This window comes from Diabrotica undecimpunctata, chromosome 6 (genome assembly GCF_040954645.1).
Source record: "Diabrotica undecimpunctata isolate CICGRU chromosome 6, icDiaUnde3, whole genome shotgun sequence".
Classification (NCBI taxonomy): Eukaryota; Metazoa; Arthropoda; class Insecta; order Coleoptera; family Chrysomelidae; genus Diabrotica; species Diabrotica undecimpunctata.
The window spans coordinates 4,209,105-4,229,874 of NC_092808.1; the positions used below are offsets into that span (position 1 = coordinate 4,209,105).

Sequence of the window (20,770 nt, forward strand, 5' to 3'; positions counted from 1 at the left end):
TCGCAGACGACACCGCTGTTTTTGCAGACAGTCTAGAACCACTGCAATGCCTAGAAAATAGATTACATCAAGTCAGTATAAAATATGGACTACAAATGAACGTTAAGAAAACCAAGTGCATGATTATTTCTAAGCAACATACAGTGGGAAGGCTAGCTATCGAGGGAAAACAAGTAGAAAGAGTGAATAACTACAAATATCTGGCAACCTGGGTAAATGAAAACAATGACCAAGGTAGAGAAATAAGGACACGCATTGAAATTGCAAGACAAGCATTTATAAAAATGAAAACAATGTTTAGTTAGGCCACATTACCAGAGGTGCGAAATATGAGATATTAAGGCTCATAATGCAAGGGTAAAAGATCCATGGGAAGACGAAGAATTTCTTGGCTAAGAAACCTAAGAGAGTGGTATAGTTGCAACTCACTAGATCTTTTCAGAGCAGCCACCAATAAGGTATGGATAGCTGTGATAACAGCCAACCTCCGATAGGAAGGAACTATAAGAAGATCGCGACAAACCTTGATCAACAAATTCTTTATCTTACTTTATTTGGAATAATTTATTTGTCTAGAACATGTATTTTTAGTCAAGTCTATGGTACAAACTTTGAAAGTATACGTACCTAACAATTTTAACTTGTGTTATACAAAAAATATCGTATAGGAAGCCTTTAAATCATAAGATAAGATGTATACAGACAATATGATGTTTTTGTATTAAAAAATGTTTATTCCTATTTCAGATATCCTCGTGTACACTGTTGCCACTGACCAAACCAACGGCTTCGACAGATACCTCCATTCAGCCAACGAATTCAACATTCAACCTCAAATACTGGGCTTGGGGTACGAATGGAGAGGTGGACAAGTCAAAACCCATCCGGGAGGTGGCTTCAAGTTCAATTTGTTGAAGAAAGCACTGGAAGAACATAAAGCTAGCAACAAATTAATACTCTTTACAGATTCTTACGATGTGATATTTTTAGGGAAGATGGATGAAATTATTAGGAGATTTAAACAAACTGGTAAGTGAAAAATGTCGTACGATTTTTTTGCAAAAGAAGTCGAAACACTTTATCCAGTGCGAATGTTCGAATTATTTACACTTAAGTACTTATTCCCAAACTTTTTTAGGTGCTAAAATTCTTTTCGGCGCTGAGCCTTTCTGTTGGCCCGATCCGAAACTAGCTGATCAGTACCCGGAAGCCTCCGAGGGAAAAAGATTCTTAAATTCGGGCATGTTTATAGGATACGCGCCTGAAATTTACAAATTATTAACTAGAGATGAAATCCAGGACACAGACGACGATCAATTGTATTGCACCAAAGCGTATTTGGACCAACAGTTCAGAGACGAAGCTCAAATTAAGCTGGACCATAAAAGTGAAATATTCCAGAACCTCAACGGTGTATCAGGTTAGTATAAATATGATTGTTTTCATTTAATTTCAGACAAGATTGTGTCCAGTGTTAGATGAACTTTTGTTGCTCGCAAACAATGATATCAAACTTAATAATTGCGTCAGTTTTTCTTCTTCTATAAGATTGTTTTGTTCTGAGCACGTTTAATCACTATTTACTTTTGTTTTGACTATTCCGGAAACGGCTAGTATTAGTTGTTGCACTTACAGCAGTGAACAAAAGAGACCTCAGCTCTTTTTTCTTTAGTAAAATACTCTAAAATATATGTAGGACTTTTGCTTGGTATTTTTGCACATTTTATTTTGGATTCATCGAAAATTTGAGACTAACCAAACATTATTTTAGCTGAAATCGAAATCGCTACTCGGCAAGAAAAAGAAGGGGAAGGAGAATTATACTACGTCAGGAATACCTTGACTCGTACCGAACCTTTGATCGTTCACGGAAACGGTGCAGCAAAATACACTCTGAACTATCTCAGTAACTACGTTCCGAACGTATGGAACTCTGTGGACGGGTGTAAACAATGCAAGAAGGGAGCTATCAATCTCGGTACTTCGGCGACAAAAGATTTCCCGTCCGTGCTGATTTCTGTATTCATCGAACAAAGCACGCCCTTTTTGGAAGAGATGTTGCAGAAAGTGTACTTCTTGGACTATCCTAAAGAAAGGGTTCACATTTTTATTCATAATTCGGTAAGTTCTATGATTTTTTTACATTATTGTTTTGTTATTTTATGTTAAACTTGTTAATATGGTTCTGAAATCTTTTTTGTTGATATTTATATGTTACTTCTATATTTAATATGAATCAAAGTTCACTTGACTTATAAAGGGTAAAGACATATAGTTCGTCCCAAACCCTTCTTTCAGTGCGTCATAGTTGATCGAATTCTCTCTAACACATTAAGCTAGAAGTGACAGAAAAAAACGTGAGTCTGTGATTATTATACATAGAACTTAGAAAATTATTTATCGTAAAGCTAATTCTACTTACGGATGTATAATTGGTTGGAGTTTAGAATACGCTAAATAGATATCCAATCAATGATGCGCATAAATATAACTTGACGCAGATTGTCTCGATCGTGACAGTACTTTCACAATGTCAACTGATAAAATGATAATTGTCATTCCAGGTTAGTATTATCAGACATTTTACAGTGAAAATTTAATTTTGTATTTATTGTCATAAAAATATTTTAAAGATGCCGAGATATATCGAGAAAGAACAAAGACTAATATTGAAATTATCAAATTATTTTCAATTAGAAAAAGAGAAATTAGGATCCTGCAACTGTCAAATTTAACTAAAATGTCATGCAATAATTCTCGACATTCTTAAAATCCTACATGACGTCAAAATTAGTGACGCACTGAAAGAAGGGTTTGGGACAGACTGTACCTTGTGATGCCATAATTTGTCAGTAATGCCGGTTCTGTACGGAATGGTCCCAATAGTTCATCATTATCCTCTAGATGGTGCCAGTAATTCCAAATTTATCTACATTACTTCTATGATGATGTCGCGACATCTATCAAACGGAGGATGAGTCTCTGCTCTCATGCGCCGTTGTCGCTCTTGAGATCTATATTATGGACTGTCATAGTTCAGATTTTATCCGCTAGGATAAATAATGGCCGTCTAGCGGATAAATGCTGAACTATGACAGTACGTAATGTAGATTCCAAGAACGGCAACGGCGCATGAGAGCAGACACTCATCCTCCGTTTGATAGAGGTCGCGACATCATCATAGAAATAATTTAGATTACTTTGGAATTGCTGGCGCCATCTAGCAGATAACAATGAACTATTGGGGCCCATTCCGCACAGAACCGGCATTACCCATCTAATTATGTTGCCATCTACAATACTCAAAACATATTATGTATTACCTTCCTCGTTTAACTAGACGACGCTTTACCAGTTACTGTTGATTTAATTTCATCATAATTTCTTTTTATACAGATTGCACACGTTGGTTAATATCTGTAACTTAAATTAGGCTGAAAAAGCTCGAAACCGTTCGTGCACTACTCCCAAGGCGTTCCCAAATCGAAATTTTCAGTCTGTTTGTTATATTTTGTAATATTTTTGTTATATTGACAGTTTCGTTTCCTTTCAGGTTAAATATCATGTCGGCGTCGTTAAAGATTTCGTAGAAAAGTACAGCAAAGATTATGCATCGTTCAAACAAATAACTCCAGAAGATGGTACACCTGAGTGGACAGCCCGTGATTTGTCGCTGTAAGTATACATTTTGTAGTATTTAAAACATTTATATTATGCTGTCAGGATTTAATTCCTCGATGTTCCAATATAAGAGTCAGTTGAAAAGTTCTCGATGAAATCTATAGATGGCAGTACTACTAATGAAATTACTGATTTTTTATGTGCAAATAATTGTAAATGTGAACTTGATCAGCGAATACTTGGGTTTATACGGGTTTCCAAGTAGGGTTTTGTGTGATTTAGGCAGAATTAATCGCCAACAGATATTTTTTCAAAACTAGTGAATGTATTTAAAGTGTTTGTTGCTTCATTATCAAAATTTAAAAGAATATAGAAGTTTAAACAACAAAATCGTTTAGAAATTGAAGGTAGCTGAGTAAAGGATGACCAAAAATAACAATTACCGAAGAATATATCGGGAAGAGTTACTTGTCACTGTGGAATAGGTGAAAAGGCAATAGGAGGCGGTTTCTCTTTACTCACTGCAGTCGCTGTGTGAAATGCTCTAGATAATTGCATCTCTGAGATACGAAATTTGGATTAAGAAATATTTTGAGATCTACCGTCACAGATGAGAGAAGAATATTTGCCAATAAGCCGAGAGACATGAGTAGGGTCTCTCTGGAGACCGACTTCTCTTCTCGTTGTTAATAGTATCAATCTAGAATGTAGTATCTTTGGATATAACTTTGCTACCCTTACCTATTATTAAGTAGGAATAATAACTATCTGCGATAAGATGTAATAACAAGATCTGTTCAATTTCTTCTTACCTGTTTTTACCCCTAGCCAAGTACATTTATTCTTGGGCAATGCAAACGAAAAATTTCTGTCTGATTTTGATTCCCGTAGACAATAGACGTGTTTTTCATCTCTCTGATTCTTGGTACCGTAGCGAACGGACGTATTTTTCGCCGCTCTTGCCTATCGGCTCCGTACACAACAGACACTTTTTTCGACCTCTCTTAATTTGGTTCCCGTAAATGATAGACGCTCATGTATTCTCTCTTAGTGAAAGACTGCTCACAAAGAAACAGTAATAGTGAATACACGTGAATAGTACCACGAATCTACGAAAGACAGATTAAAACTCTTACGAGAAACCACCGTGTGTGAATACTGCGATTGAAAACCTGCTTATATGCCAACTACCAGTGGGTAAATGTATATAACAGCAATATTGGTAAGCTTTTTTATAAACTTGGTTTAGCTATTATCTGGATAGCATTTCTTCTTATTCAAGTGTCATCTTCGTTCCAAAGGTTGGCGATCATCAGGGCTATACGGATTTTCGAAACTGCTGACCGAAACAATTCGTTGCTGCTACAGCTATACCATTCCCGTAGATTCTTTAGCCAGGAGTTTCGTCTTCTTCCTATGGACCTTTTTCCTGCTATTTTCCCTTGCATAATTATTCGAAGCAGTTCATATCTTTCGCCTCTTGTAATGTGTCCCGAGTATTGCAGTTTTCGTTTTTTGATCGTAAATATGACTTCCTTTTCTTTATTCATTCTTCTCAAGACCTCGACATTTGTGACTCTCTCGGTCCATGATATTCTCAGGATTCTGCGATACATCCACAGTTCAAATGCCTCTAATTTTTTGGTATCAATCTTTTTCAACGTCCATGACTCCATTCCGTAGAACAGCACAGAAAGTACGTAACATCTCATCAGGCGAAGTTTCATTTCAAGGCTCAAATCTCTTCCGCAGACCACTCTCTTCATTTTAGTGAATATGGATCTGGCTTTTTCTATTCTTATTTTGATTTCTGCTGAGCTATCGTTGTCTTCATTTATAAAAGTGCCTAAATATTTGCTAACTCGATCGATAATTTCATTGTGTAAATATAAATTTTGGACATTTTGTGTTGATTTTGATATTATCATAAATTTAGTTTTCTTTATGTTCAAAGATAGTCCATATTCTTCGCTGCAGTCCGGTGAATCTTATTCACCAATGTCTGTAGCTCTTCAAGTGTTTCTGCGATCAGAACGGTGTCGTCGGCAAATCTCAGATTGTTTAATCTAACACCATTTATTTTAATACCTACCTACCTAATAGAGATTAAACAGGGTTGGTGACAGTATACACCCTTGTCTCACACCTCGCTTTATTTCAATTTCTTCAATGGTATTATTCTCTACTCTCACTACTGCTTTCTGATTGTAGTACATATTTGCTATTAGTCGGATCTCGTTTATCTAAATTCTTTTCTGTCAGGAGTCTGATTAGGTGATCATGCCGCACTTTATCAAAGGCCTTGTTGTAATCTATGAAACACATGAATACATCTTGATTTATGTCAAGACATCTTTGAGACATAACGTTCAGTGCAAACAACGCCTCTCTTGTTCCAAGTCCATTTCGGAATCCAAACTGGGTATTATTGATGTCCATTCCCAGTTTTCTGTGTACTCTAAAGTGTATAATATCAACGATTTAAACTATTTGATGTTATTTCAAACTCTGACATGGTACAAAAACACCTTATCTATTGGTTTAGAAGGTCTTTCGACGTTTTCCAACTTCCTTTGGCGTACCCAAGGTTAATTTGGCTCATAGATCTTTTTATGCTACGGTGCCATTGCATTTTAGGTCCTCCATTTCCTCTTTTTGGTCATTGGAAAAATGAAACTTATATACATTAATTGCCTAGCCAATACATACCCATTATGTGTACACTTCTCTTCCAGTTTTTCAACGCTTCTGCAACAGCTTAAATAGAATTACCCGACTTTTATTCGGAATTTTGAATCTTTATATAGTTCTTGTACAGCATTTATAAATATTTGGTCTTTCCAATATTGTTATAAGAATGGTGTCGTAAAACTTTCTTACACAATCTTTATTTTGTTCCAGGGATCACTGTCTCGCCAAAAAATGTGACGTCTACTTGTCGCTGGACGCTATAGCGCACATAGACAATCCCTATACTCTCAAACTGCTCATCGAACAAAACAGGACCGTTGTAGCTCCGATGTTGACCAGACCGGGAAAGGCGTGGAGTAATTTCTGGGGCGCTCTTACCAAAGATGGGTTTTACTCGAGGTCCAACGATTACATGGATATTGTTCACAACGAGAAACGGTAAGTAATTTTTATTTACACAATGTATTTATATGCATAGTAAAACGAATAAAGAAAAAACATTAGGAACAAAGACAGAATTTCTGCAGCTTTAATTATAATTCGTTTTTCTCTTTAGAAAATTGTATGTACAGCTGGTTCCTAAAAAAACTGATACGACTCTTAAAGCATATTTTGTAGAAAATTGAGCAGTGTATTTTGAAGGATAAGTACTTATTATTTTTACATACTGTCACTGCCAAATCTTAAAATTTGTTAAATAACTTATTCTTTTCTACCTCAAAAAATGGCTCCACGTGCTAGCAAAGAACTAAAAGCAAGAATTGTAATGAAATTTGAAGATAGTTGATCACTATCTGCCGTAGCGAACCATTTTAACGTAAACAGAATAACAGTTTTTAATATTAATAAAAGATGGAGAGAACAAGAAACTCTCGAAAGAAAGCAAGGTTATGGAAGACCAAAAATATCTACCGCTTATGAAGATCGTACGCTTTTGGAGAGATTAGAAGAGAATCCATTTGAAGATGCGAAAACTGCAAGAATTATGTCACAGTTTTCTGGAAGAAAGACAACAACTTGGTGCAGAATTAAAGCATCGCGTCTGAGGTACCGAACTGCAGAAAAAAAAACCTCTTTCACCACAACAGAAGCAATCAAGACTTATATTTACTTACCATCAGTTACAAAATCAAGATTTTATAGACCAGATAATAATAGATTTAATCCTCTATATGTTGATAGATATCGAGCAGCTAGTCAGCTGGAAAACATTATGTTTCGCAGTGTAGAATTGAATGTCGAGATCGTTCAATAGTGGCGTGAATGCTGTCGGCCTCAAGGTAGCTATGGCCACTTTCCATAAATTTAATATCAATCAATTCTAAATTAGATGTATTCACGGCGTAAAACATACTTGCAAGTACATTGCGATTTCGATTTTGCCCTCCGCAAGTATCTGCGTAGAGCACGAGATGTTGTATATCTTGATCTAATGATTCAATGTACTTTAATAAAGAGGTTGATATTTCGGCACTTCCCTTTTTTCTTGTGTCTCATCCCATAAAAAACAGTGCCCTTGATTAAGCGAACCAAAGATAGTAAAATTAAGCAAAGAAAGCTTCCGCTTATAGTAAATTTGACAATCCCCAACAAACGGTATTGTCATAACTGCCTGAAGGTCAAAACTACCGTATATAATGTTTTTATTGTCCTGTGCAGCTTTTCTATTGTCCTCATCTTTCATAACCTTTATTGCATTTTTTCTTTGAACATGCTGTTGGTATTTTTCAGTGTTCGTTTCTTTGGTTCTCTCTGCCTCGTTGCACAGGGAACATTGGTCCTTTTTTGGTATGTAAATTGCTAAAGGAGGTTCATGTTCCCTGAATATCTTTCGGAAAACGTTATTTTTCACTGCTTGTTCTCCAGCATCTTCCTTATACAGGTCGTGCATTTTCTCAATAGTAAGATCAGGAGCAAGGTACATTGCTATGAGTGCGTGCCCTCCAAATACTAAGACCTGACAGGACCCTGGGCTACCTATCTTTCGACATACGCCCGTAGCGAAACCTCTGCCCCTACGAGTCCGACACCAAAGTGAAGGTGCCACTCGGCGCGTACCAAGACGTCCCGTGGGTCCCCCCATGGGGGTACCCCGTGGGGTTACCATGACACGTCCACTATACGCGGCCCGTGGGGGCTCCACCTTCCCCGTAGTACCTGTGTTGTGAGTACCTTGCCTACCCGTTACTCCCACACTACGGGCGGGTAGGTTCGGCAGGCGGAGGAATTTCCACCTCACACGTAGACAGGTCGCCGCCGAGGATCTCTCCTCTACCACTCTTGGATCTCCCGGTGGGTACGTGCCGGGGCACCTACACCCCTCCTGACCAAGGTCAGGAGAGGTATTTACGGGCCCAGCTCGTTCAACCTCACCAGGGTCTTTTGGAATGGGAGTAGAGTGGTCCCACGAGAGTCTCGTCTCGGATACTAGGAATGTAGACCGGTGACCGTGTCGCTGAAGCGACCGTGTGCGTTTCTACCAACCCGACACCTCAAACGACGGCTCTCCACCTCCCTATTCCTACCCATTAGTCGCCTCTTACGACAGGCAGGGCTTTCTGACCCCGGCCGTATTCTTATCTCCGCGAGCCAGACGGAGGGAGCAAGGTACAATCGGGAACTGCGTTGGCGGCAGTAGTGTGATGGAACCTTCGGAAACTTCGAAAGAAATGCCAATACTTCTCGAATACGAGCTTGCGGAGTAGCGTTACTTGCCGGTCTTCCTTTGCTTTTATCACAACCATGATAGTTGCCATTCGGGCTTTTAAATTTCAAAGCGTCATTTGAAATTCTTTTTGATATTGAAAAAGTATTACAGAAGAACTTGAGGCAGACTCGTACATTTTCACCTTCACCGTTGGGAAGGGTGTAAGCTCTGCTGACTTCTTTGTTAAAATTGGAGTCAACTTTTCTGTTTCGTTTCCTGGCAACAGTTGTTTCTTTTATTATGGAGCGTAGGAAGTTCTTCTGTCTAGATGAATCCCTCAAATTCCAATATTCTCGAAATAATAGTTTCTGTTGTTCAATACTTATAGCAAGTCTACATTTAAACCGACATTTGCAATCATCTAGATTTACTTGCTTGGCATGAACTTCTTTACTTTTTCGACAGTTGCCGACAGTGATTAGATCAAAGTAAGCAGCACAAATTTAATAATAGCACAGCGACAGCTTGTATTAATAATATGTTTGTCATTGTCATGTCCGGACATAGCACAAGTATTCATTTAAACGATCTAGCAGGTGGACATGGTACGTATGTGCACCCCTATATTATTCGAAGGTGGACATAACACTTTTTTATTTAACTTTATTAAATTAACTTTAGATTATTTTTGGACATAGATCAGTTGTGCAGTTGAAATATATTGTATCATTCTATCATAAATTAATGTCATCAATATTTAAGAAAAAAAAAGTGGACATAGCACCATTGTGTTCTAAGGTATCGACTAATAAGTATTTTTTTAAAATTTAAACGCAAAATTAAAGATTACATTATTGTCGAGGGCCAAAAGTCCCTAAGAACTTCTATAATGTTTATTTTAATAAGTTACAGGGGTGACAAAAAGAGAAAATTTAGGGTAATTTTTAATTTCAAATATCTCAGACACTAAAACTTTTTGTTTATTCTAAGGAACTTTCAGCTCTCGGTAATAATATAATCTTTCATTCTGCGTTTAAACTTTTGCGCCTACGCTCTTAATAGAAAAACTGTGGTTCTGCTTATGTTCAAATGTTTTGCTGCCTCTGATAGTGCCCAGTTATCTTTTAATTTGGTTACAATTCTTGCTTTAATATATTGTTGAGTTAAGTCGTTTGTTTTATTCCTTAATAATAATAAAAAATAACAACAATCCTATTTTATGTAAAACTATCATTTATGTACTTTTTATAAAATGCATTCAAAATAATATCAAAATTTAGACCTTAATAATCATTACAATTATTTATGAATTAACATAATGTAATCGATTGTTTGTTGTTTGTTTGTTTATTTTATAATTTGTCTGTCATAATAAATATAATATAATGTCAGGCCAATCAAATAAACTGCTCAAAATGATCAAATAGTACTAAGAGTCGTATCAGTTTTTTTAGGAACCAGCTGTACTTCATGTGTAGTTTGATCGATTGAAATAATTATTTACTCTATATTTTAAAATCATTAAGCTTCGTTATTAATCTTTTCTTTTCTATATTCCTCGTCCTTTTCCCTATTTCCTTCTTCTACAGTTCCTTTTTCTTCCATCATATTTATCTTCCTTCTTTTTAAAATCCTTTCTCCTTGTTAAGTCAACTTAAAAATTAGTATTTCTGTGTCTTCTTCCTTATATCTTTCTTCCTTCTACAATTTCCTGTACGTTGATTAAATGAGTTACTATATCTTACATAAACTTTCGCTTACTTTTTTTTTCTTTCCTTCTTTCTTACCGAATCCCTTTTCTGTCATTTAAGCCAACTTATACAATAATCTTTTTCATTTCCTCTTCCTTTCTTCTATCTTCTTTCTTGTACTAGTATTTTTACATTGATTTGTTGAACTACTATATTTTTATATCAATCTTCTCCTTTTTCCCTCCTTCCTACGTTTTTGCTGCTCTTGTCGTTCTTTTTTCGTTGTTTATGTCAACTATATTTATATTTCTCATTCCTCTTACTTTCTTCTGTCTTATTTCTTCTGCATTGCTTTCCATGTTGATTAAGTGACCTACTATGTATCTTATATATACGTCTTCTTCATTTCTTCCTTCTTTTATAATTATTTTCGTATTGATTAACTTTACAAATTAATATTTTTTATAAAACCTTCTCTTTTTTGTTTCCTTCCTTCTTATTGAGTAAACTTCTTTATTCATTTTTTCTTTTCTATGTGCCTCTTCCTCTTTCCTATTTCCTTTTCTACAATTGCGTCTACGTTGAATAAATAAGTTACTATTTCTTATATAAACTTCCTTTTGTTTTTCTTTGCTTCCCTCTACTCCAATCCGTTTTCTGTTATTTAAGTCAACTTATGTATTAATCTTTTCCATTTTCTCTTCTTTTCTTCTATATTGTCAGTCTTTTAAATTGTGTTTAATGTTGATTAAGACACTTACTATATTTATTATAATACATTATTAAAAAGTTTGTTTTACATATTTTATTTTTATACAAGCAAATTGCTTGTGCTCTTTCTTTTAGGCTGTGAGAATTTCATAATTATCGGTGATTCATATGATTATGGAAATACGTTTTTACATAGGATGTAGCACCTTTAGGAACTTATATAAAGCCTACATTGAAACCAAACATATTTTATCTAATAAGTTGCTTCATATACATCATACCAGTTTGTTCTCATCGTTTTTAGCTGTCAAATAATAACAAACTCGATGTAGAGTAAAGTGTAATTGTTGGTATATAAAAAATTAAATAAAGTTATTGATTTATCATAAATATAGTACACTAGTCGAAAGCAATGCTGAAATCAGTTTTGAATGATCTCCGATCAATCGAGTACATGTTGTCAGCTGTGCATTCGTATACTCCGGCGTCCATTTGAGTAGCAGGATCGATTTCTAACTTGCTTTTGATTTTATCCCTTCCCATTTGCCATTCGTGGATCTGGAAAAAATACGTGGTCATTGAAATGAGATACGATTTCGAAACACGAGAGTTAAAGCTTAATAGATTAAAGATAGGTCGATTTTTCAGAACTGTAGCCAAGACCTTCATAGCTGACTCGTGATTTATAACAAGATGAACTTATGACTGACTTAGCTGGGTACAGACATGCTCCGAATGCCGACTCGAACCTCATTCGATTAGCATTAAACTATCGATCCGATCCATCTTGATGCACACAACTGCAAAAAATTCAAACTAGCAGGCAAGGATGAATATAATGGGTGGTTACTGGCAGTTACCGACAACCAGTGGAACACTAGAATGTCACTTCGTTGACACATCGAACTACGGTATGCAGTTACATGCCACCGTCCACACTTAAAAACGCAACGTGTTTCGGCACGGCATTCGGAGCATGTCTGTATCCGGCTTAACCTTAACGTAAAGTTCATTCGTTTACCAAATTCCCATCAGTAAACATGAGCACGTGTTGATATTCGCCGTCTCATTCGTCAAGAGGCTATTAAATATAATTTACCTTAAGCGAGACAGATTCTCATGTTACAGATCCCAACTTGCCAGCATTTTAAATTCAAATTGTATCGTGTTGATTTTTAAGTTAATATATTGTGTTATATTTATGTTATAGTTATTGTTAAGTTATTTACTGGTCGTCTTATTTTTTAGAGTTTAGTTTAATTGTGATATAATGATTAAATTTGAAGAAATTCTTACACTATCAGTTTCAAAAGTAAATATTTTTAAAAATCATATGATACATAGGTCGTACTGTCATCGAATGCCATAGTCTGTGGACTAGTACGCATTTCGATGCGCATCGCCCCGCCTCGAATTTTCCCATTGGCTCTTGACCTGGAAATCCCTATTTATCGCTCGAACAGCGCATATAAATATTGGCGATTTTCAGGTCAGCCAGGTCAGTCCCTCACGGGCTCTCCGAGAGCTTAGTGCTCTCGGGGCTCTGCTTCCTGCATTTATTTTCCATACTCTGTGGCTGAGAATTGTTTCAACTTAACTTGGTGTTTTATTTCGACGAAGAAATTGTCATGTAAGCAATATCTTGCCTTTTTCAAGGCAAGACACCGAAGATAAATATTTTCCGTCCATAACCCGAAAATGGACTTAGTAGAGGAGTAGAGTAGTAGAGAAGTAGAGGAGCTCTCGACAGTATATTCGAAGCCCTCTACAGAGCACCCGGGGATAACCGAAAGTGGTTAAACCCCTAATTGTTCCCCCGAGGTGACAGTACATCAGTATGACCCTGTTTGGCTTACACGTGGTTCTATTGACGATTGGGAATTTGTAAAATGAATACGGTTTAGTAATATATCATTTTTAGAAGTATAACCACGTACAACTTTCTTATCGCGAGTTACGGACAGAGCGGCGGATCGCACAGGAGTGTGATAAAATAAAACCGACTGTAAAAGATTGCGCGATCATACACTATATGAATTCGAATCGAATGTAATCGAGACAAGTGAGTCGAACCGAATCAGATCGAATCTAATTCAATTGAATCGAATATCGAATCAAATCGAACCGAATTGAATCGAGTGAAGTCGAATGGAATTCGAATCGTATGCTATCTAATCGAAAGAAAATAAAATAAACTAAAATAAAATTAAATGAAAAACCATCGCTCCATGCGTAGACGATAAGAAAGCTATGCTTCTTCTTTCCGATGACTCCCGGAGTGTCACATCTCCTTTTTTATACGTGGAATAGGTGTACTTACGTGTAAATATTGGTGAGTAAATATCTCGCTGCCATCTTTATACCAAGTGATATGCGGTCGTGGATTTCCTCTGGCTACACACAAAAACGCTATTTTATGGCCCAGGACGTATTCATAGTCAAAGTGTGAAGCTAGAGTAATTTTTGCTCCCTATAAATTAATATCAAAAGTAAAAATCTTGAGATTGCAATTAAGTGATTTGAGTTTTTGATATGTTGGTGATGGCAAAAGTTTTTGTATAAATAAAAACATGGCATATGACAGTTGAAGAGACAGAAATCATGGACAAGACGTGCACAATTTCTCAAGACTACTAGGTGCAGTATGAAGCTGGTGCTCGATGTGTTGGCGCGTATACTTTTGCTTGAAACTTTAAGGCTAGGCCGATATGAGCGAGATATTCAATAGCCCGCTACCCAACCGCTCCCATTTTCAACTTGCCTGATCGGTTGTTCCATTTTAACCTATATTCCATGTCTATATATATATATATCCGATTCTACTCCATATTTCGTGTTATTAGCATTTATCTAGTCACCATGTTTGAAAATTAAATATTATAAAAAAAACAGAGGGAAAAGTGTCTCAAAGAGCTGGCGAATATTAAGCAAGTGCTACCTCATATTAAAGACTTAGTCTTAGGTTAACCAGAATTTTTAGACATTCAGTACGTTAAGTTGTAAATTAGATAGACACACTATAAATGGCAACACTGCACGCCGTCGACTTTCCACAAACCTCCGTTGCCCCGCCGCCAATAATTTGTCACAGCACACTCAAAAAAAAAACAAAACAACACTTTCTCCAACTTCTTCTTCTCCAAAAAAACTTTAATAATATTCTAAAAACAACTTCTAAGCCATCCCTGGCCACCTACTTTTTAAATCCAACTTTCCTTCCCTGGAGTCAGAGCAAGACCGAGTGGTGATTGCTAGTCGGATAAGCATGTCTGTCAAAACTGTCGCTTGGAGTCGCTGCTTAATACCAACTTAGAAATTAAAAATTAAGAAATATTGATGGAATATGGATTTATTTTATTTAAAAGCAATTAAAGAATTATTGAAGTGACGGACTCGTTACAATTATACAGTGGTTGTTTAAAGCAATAAGAGTGTAGATTTTTAATTTATTTTTGTAAACATGTCTGTTTATACGCCCGCAAAAAAGGTTAAAATAATAAAATGGTTTTATGGTGGTAATTCTGAACAACAGTGTGTAGATTTATTTTCTGTGTTTTTTGAGAGTTGTTATTGCCTCATAAATTGCAGAAAATATCACGCTCAAGAAGTGTCACCAGAAAAAGTAAAGGAAAGAGAATACCGGGATACATACATTTGTTTAACAATCGAGGTAGATTCAACACTTTTAAGTAGAAGCGTTGCTAGAGAGTTGGATGTTAGCAATTTTACTGTAATAAATGTATGTAAAAAGCACGGTTACAAGAATTTTAAATATTCGAAAACGCAGCAGCTTTATCCGGGAAAACCGGGACAAACAGCGGGAAAACCAGCACAGAAGTGTTGTTTACCGAACTCAACGTCCTCAAAAAGTTAACGTCTGGACTGGCATTTTAGGAGACCACATAATAGATCCATTTTTATTGAGGGCAACTTGAATAGTAGAGTATACCTCGATTTGTTACAGAGTCATGTTCTTCCTGCTATCCTCAATCTTCCTGATGTAAATCTGGAGAATGTTTGACTCCATCAAGATGGCTGTTCAGTTCACAACGTTCGAATAATTATGGAGTACTTAAACGATACTTTCCCGAATCGAGTTATCAGTACAAATCAGTTGACTTCTTTTTTTGGGGACATTTAAAAAGCAACATCTACGATCACCTGAGGCTAGAGCCCAAAATTTGTATGAATTGAAAAACCGAATAAGAGAAGTCTCTAATTCTTTTACAGCAGAAACTCTTACATCTGTCCGCAGAAGCTTTTATGACAGATTTTCTGTACTGTATAACATAAAACGACAATGATCTGAATACTAACAAAAATAACATTGTATTTTAGATCAACCTTAACTTTAAATGTTATTTTTTTCTTAAATTAAAGATAGATCTCCTAAAGATATGCTTGGTAATGTTGTCTATAACGTTCCCTTTTTTCTTAAAATACTTGTTATATTGGGCAGACTTCACGATGTCTCAAATCTAAGATCACTTATCATAAAAGTGATTCTCGTCTATTCCGTCCAGATCGTTGTTCACCATACCCCTTCGGTACATTTTAATAGTATATCTACGCCTATAACTCTCAAAGTGGGATGATATGTAAAGCGACATAAAAGTCATGATAATAAAACACTGGAAAGAGAATTGTAGAAACAAAAGGAATAGAGACAAATAACGAAAACAGTCTTGATACACAATAAATTATCTAAACCTAACTAATCCACCTCAGAGTAGGATAGTACGTGATAGTATAAATCCTAATCTGCAAGGATTGAACAACGATAATGATGATGATGATGATGAAAACTTACTTACTTACATTGTTATTGTTGTAGTACTGGTCAGATTCTGGGTCTCTGTATTTTCCTGTTATCGGTAAACCAATTTGAAACTAAAACAGACAAAAAATAAAGTAATCAGTTTTGGTTGTTCACAAAATTTTGCTCGCGGGAATTGTAGGAATGAGTCGAGGGTCTAAATTTTCAACGCCGGACTCGATAACGTCCCTGACGAAATTATAAAACTTTTTAGGCCAGGGCCGATAATTTTTGAGACCAAAAAAATATTAACAGAATGGAACCCATTGTAAAAGGAAGAAAATAATTATAACAGTAATTAAAGGAACAATAACTCCTGGGGATCTAAGGTCGGGAAGTAGAAGGTGGTGAATTTTTAAGGGTAAAAAAACGGTTTAGCACGATTTCCGCCAAAACTACAAGTCCTATGAAAAAAGTTAAATAGTAAAGTGGTAGATAATGAAAATTTTTGTTCTACAAAAAAAAATTTTTTTTCGTGAAATTTGGTGAAAAAGTACTTTTTTGTATAAAGTATACAGTACAGCAATAGAAGATCAAATGAGGACAGAAAAGTTAGAAGAAGAAGAAGAAGACATTAACCAATTATGGGCAAATATACGAGATATTGTATTGACCCTTCAGAAATCGGTTGAAATATTGGCAAAACCAAGTCACAAAAAATAAATCATTGGTTTGGTCATGAGTGCGAAACGGCCACAAATAGAAAGAAAGCAGCATATCAAAAAACCATCGACGCAGGTTGTATATGGAGAAAAAGGATATTGAAGGAGGTTACATCCGACACCCTGTTAGGGTAAAAGGAAGGGGAGAAAGAAAAGAAAAGAAGGAGGTTACAACATAGACAATCAACAAAATCTATAACGTCATCTACACAGTGAAGACCCAACAAGAGAAGAAGTGTCAAATGCCATCCTAAAACTAAAAGGCATTAAAGCCCCAGGAATCGATGAAATCTGTTCGCAAATGTATAAAAAAAGATGGTGATCAACTTTTTGCAGCAATCCATAACCTAATAGTACTTATATGGCAGAATGAATTCGTACCAGAAGAGTGGGTAATGGAAATAATATGTCCGTTGCATGAAAAGGGTGATCAACTGGAGTGTAAGAACTATAGAGGCATTACTGTGTTAGCATCTGCGTATATAGTCTTCGGCAATGTATTGTTTGAAATACTTAAACATTCTACAAAGGGTATTGTTGGTCAAAATCAATGCGGATTTACTGCTGGAAAGTTAACTGCACATCAAATTCAAGCACATAGGCAGATTCTAGAAAAGTCACTAGAATATAACATATATACACACCATCTCTTCGTCGACTTCAAAGCAGCCTATGGCAATGTGAAAAGAACTGCATTATATAATGCAGTGATAGACTTTGGGATCCGACTTAAGTTAATTAAGTTGACCCGACTAACAATGCAAAACGTAAGCTCATGCGTTAGAATTGAAGGAGAAAACTACGTTCTTTGACTTTAATAATGGTCTAAGACAGGAAGGCGCGCTGGCGTGTTTCCTTTTTAATATTGCCTTGGAAAAGGCAATCGGACAATTAAATGTTAGAATAAATGGAACTATTTTTCATAGATCGACGCAAATTCTCGCATTCACTGACGATAAAGTTATAGTGGGAAGAAGTATGAGAGACATGGTGCAGGGTTTTACAAGGCTTGCGGACACGGCAAGTGATTAGAACTTTTGGTAAACGAGGAAAAAACCAAATATATGTTGGTTTCTAAAAACCCCCGAGAATTTAAATTAACAACCATACCTTTGAGCAAGTCAAAGAATTCACATATCTTGGATCGCTAGTAAACATAACAAACACGACAAGCGACGAAATAAAAAGACGCATTGCAATAGCAAACAGAACTGTTCACGGTTTCCAGAAATATTTAAAAAATAAAAATATAAAACGTACAATAAAGCTCAATGTATTCTTCTTCTTCTTCATGTGCCTTGTCCGTTCCGAACGTTGGCAATCAACATGGCTATTCTGACCTTGTTTACGGCAGATCTGAATAGTTCAGCAGATGACAATCCGAACCATTGCCGCAAGTTTTGGAGCCACGAATGTCTTCTCCTCCCTGGACCCTTTCTGCTGTCTATTTTCCCTTGAACGATCAGTTGTACGATCAGTTGTTTACAACAACTCAATGTATACAAGACCTTAATAAGACCGGTTTTACCTAACGTAGACCTTATCTCAAAATGATGAAAGACTTCTTGGTATTCTTGAGAGAAAAATTTGGCTATGGATTCGAAGATACAACTTAGAACTATATCAGTTATACACCGATCCAGATATTGTGAAATTCGTTAAAGTGCAGAGACTTAGATGGGCTGGACACATTGCTAGGCTGTCAGATCACGAATACACGAAGATATTAACATTTTCAAAACCAGAGGGCACAAGAAGTAGAGGACGACGACCACGCAGGAAATAGATTGATGAGGAGTAAGAAGACCTACAGATTCTAATCAGAAGATGGATGAAGTTCCCAGAAATCGATAGGAGTGGCCACTTCTTTGTGAGCAGGCCAAGATCCACAACGGATTGTCGAGCCATTTATGACGATGATCGAAACCCTAATTTTCAATCGAAAATTCTCACGTCAAAATATCTGCTTAAAAAAAAATCGCTGTGCGTTTTATTCGTTGAAATCTTTACTTTCTGATGGTGTAAAAAATGTACATTACTATGGAATGAAGATTCTGAAGATTAAATACTTCAATCTTCAGAAGACGAAGAAAACAACTTTCGAAAGATTTTTAGAATAAACATATACTTGGAATAATAATACAGAGGACAACAAAGAAATATACAGGGAAGATCGAAACGAAGCAAAAAAAAAAAAATTCGAGGCAAATGAATCAGCAATCATCAGATTAACAACTAAATGTTTACAGTGACACACATGCTTGAAAAAACCTTGATTTCGGCGTGGATACCCACCATATATTTGTGGATTTCAAAGCCGCATATGACCCAGTAAACAAACAAAAAAGCATTTTTTTATTATGACGGAATTTCAAATATTCATTTTATGCAATTAGTAAAACTAACACTCACAGATACAGATAGCAGAGTCAGAATCCATGAAGACATCAGTAAAGTACGCAGAAGAATTGCCAAAGAAAGGATTGATCTAAAGAAGGCCTTGAATAATGGGCTGAAACGCCACTTATGATGATGCCTCTGTATATACGTATCAAGTCACTATATTAATTGTTTTAGGTCAAATCTTACGTTTTATTTACATAAACTAACATAACACCCTGTATATAACCATTATTTTATAATTTAAATCAATATTTCGTGCATACATAAAAATATAATAAAGAAAATAACTTACACAACATAAAAAATTATTCTAATACCTTACCTTTGATTTCGTCCTACTTCTCGCTCTCCCTCTTCTCGCCTCGACCATTCCAAACACCACGATCAGAACCAAAACCAACATCGACTTTTCGAATTTCATTTTTCCCGGTAGCCTTATCAACTTGCCAAAGATCCAAGAAGTAGTTTAGTGCTCAAGAAACTGCAGTCCCCCTTCTGTTAGCACAGATTGGCGACAATTTAGTTCAATCAAAGAGGCACACTATGATATGATAACTTTTAAATTAGGATTATTTATATATTTTTTCGACGGGATCGTTTCGAGCGGTCTTTTGATTTGTGTCGTAATTTTCTCCCTTGGAAAATTTTTCTTAATGTAGGTCGATGTATAGGTGCGAAAACATTTGCGTTAGAGTTGAAGGTCGTTTGAAAGTCAAGAAAAACTTTAAGGGTCGTTTAGTCCTCCTTCTGATCTTTATATTTATAATATTATATGGCAATATTTATATATACTGTATCCAGAAATTTAGTGTCTCATTATAAAAGTTATTTTAATAGCAGCTGTAAAACTGAATAATCCCTTGTAAATACTCTATTGTTGTATAATTATCACAGCTACCAAAGCTGCCAGGACCGGCATAATAGCCAAGCATAGCACGACTGTATATACCAATATAATCCGATCAAATATTATCATTCAAGCATAATGCCAAATACAAATTTCCCATAATTATTGTTATTAATCATCATTTTAAGTCTCAACGAAGAAAATGTTTTGTGTGTGTGTTTTGTGTTTTATTGGCACTAGTTTTCACACTGGCCAGTCAATTTCATAATGATTTTTTTAGACTATAACTTATCACTAACTCAGGGGAGTACTGTGTAGTGTCTGTGTTAAGTAAATGTCTTGTTACTTTAGTAAAGTCGACTTCATTGACTTTACAAAGAGACGCTAATTGTATCTGAACGTCTGAGGTCCCTTCGGTGAGTACCGATTTACTCGTTTTAAAAGGTTCATATTTATTCATGTTGACTTGTTATGTTTAAGTTTTCCGTTTCATGTCTGAAAAAGTTGGCAAAAAATGGGAAATATTCTTTATTAATAATTTTACGAAAAAAAATTATTCTTCATTAAAGGTTATGCATCACATAGAAATCATTAACAGATAATCTTATAAAATATTAAGTGGTATATAGGAAAAATCAAAATTATTAATTAATACTGAAGAGGAAAGTGATTTTAAATTTA

The 20,770-nt window shown here is 35.7% G+C and overlaps 2 protein-coding genes across 3 annotated transcripts in view; one reads left to right on the forward strand and one right to left on the reverse strand.

Annotated features, from left to right (window-relative positions):
• Plod (procollagen lysyl hydroxylase) overlaps positions 1-20,770 on the forward strand; it is a 96,290-nt gene that overhangs the window by 46,011 nt on the left and 29,509 nt on the right. For both annotated transcript variants that reach the window (XM_072534022.1, XM_072534023.1), the window contains 5 exons: positions 748-1,029; positions 1,139-1,420; positions 1,772-2,121; positions 3,554-3,675; positions 6,523-6,750. In XM_072534022.1, the coding sequence (XP_072390123.1) occupies positions 748-1,029; positions 1,139-1,420; positions 1,772-2,121; positions 3,554-3,675; positions 6,523-6,750 (1,264 nt within the window). The remainder of the gene's footprint in view (positions 1-747; positions 1,030-1,138; positions 1,421-1,771; positions 2,122-3,553; positions 3,676-6,522; positions 6,751-20,770) is intronic.
• On the reverse strand, positions 11,310-19,757 carry LOC140443004 (immunoglobulin domain-containing protein oig-4-like). The gene is made up of 4 exons (XM_072534026.1): positions 19,565-19,757; positions 16,180-16,251; positions 13,682-13,831; positions 11,310-11,919 (listed from the first exon to the last, which is right to left on the reverse strand). Exons 1-4 carry the CDS (start codon positions 19,661-19,663, stop codon positions 11,761-11,763), a joined length of 480 nt encoding a protein of 159 aa, XP_072390127.1. The 5' UTR covers positions 19,664-19,757; the 3' UTR covers positions 11,310-11,760.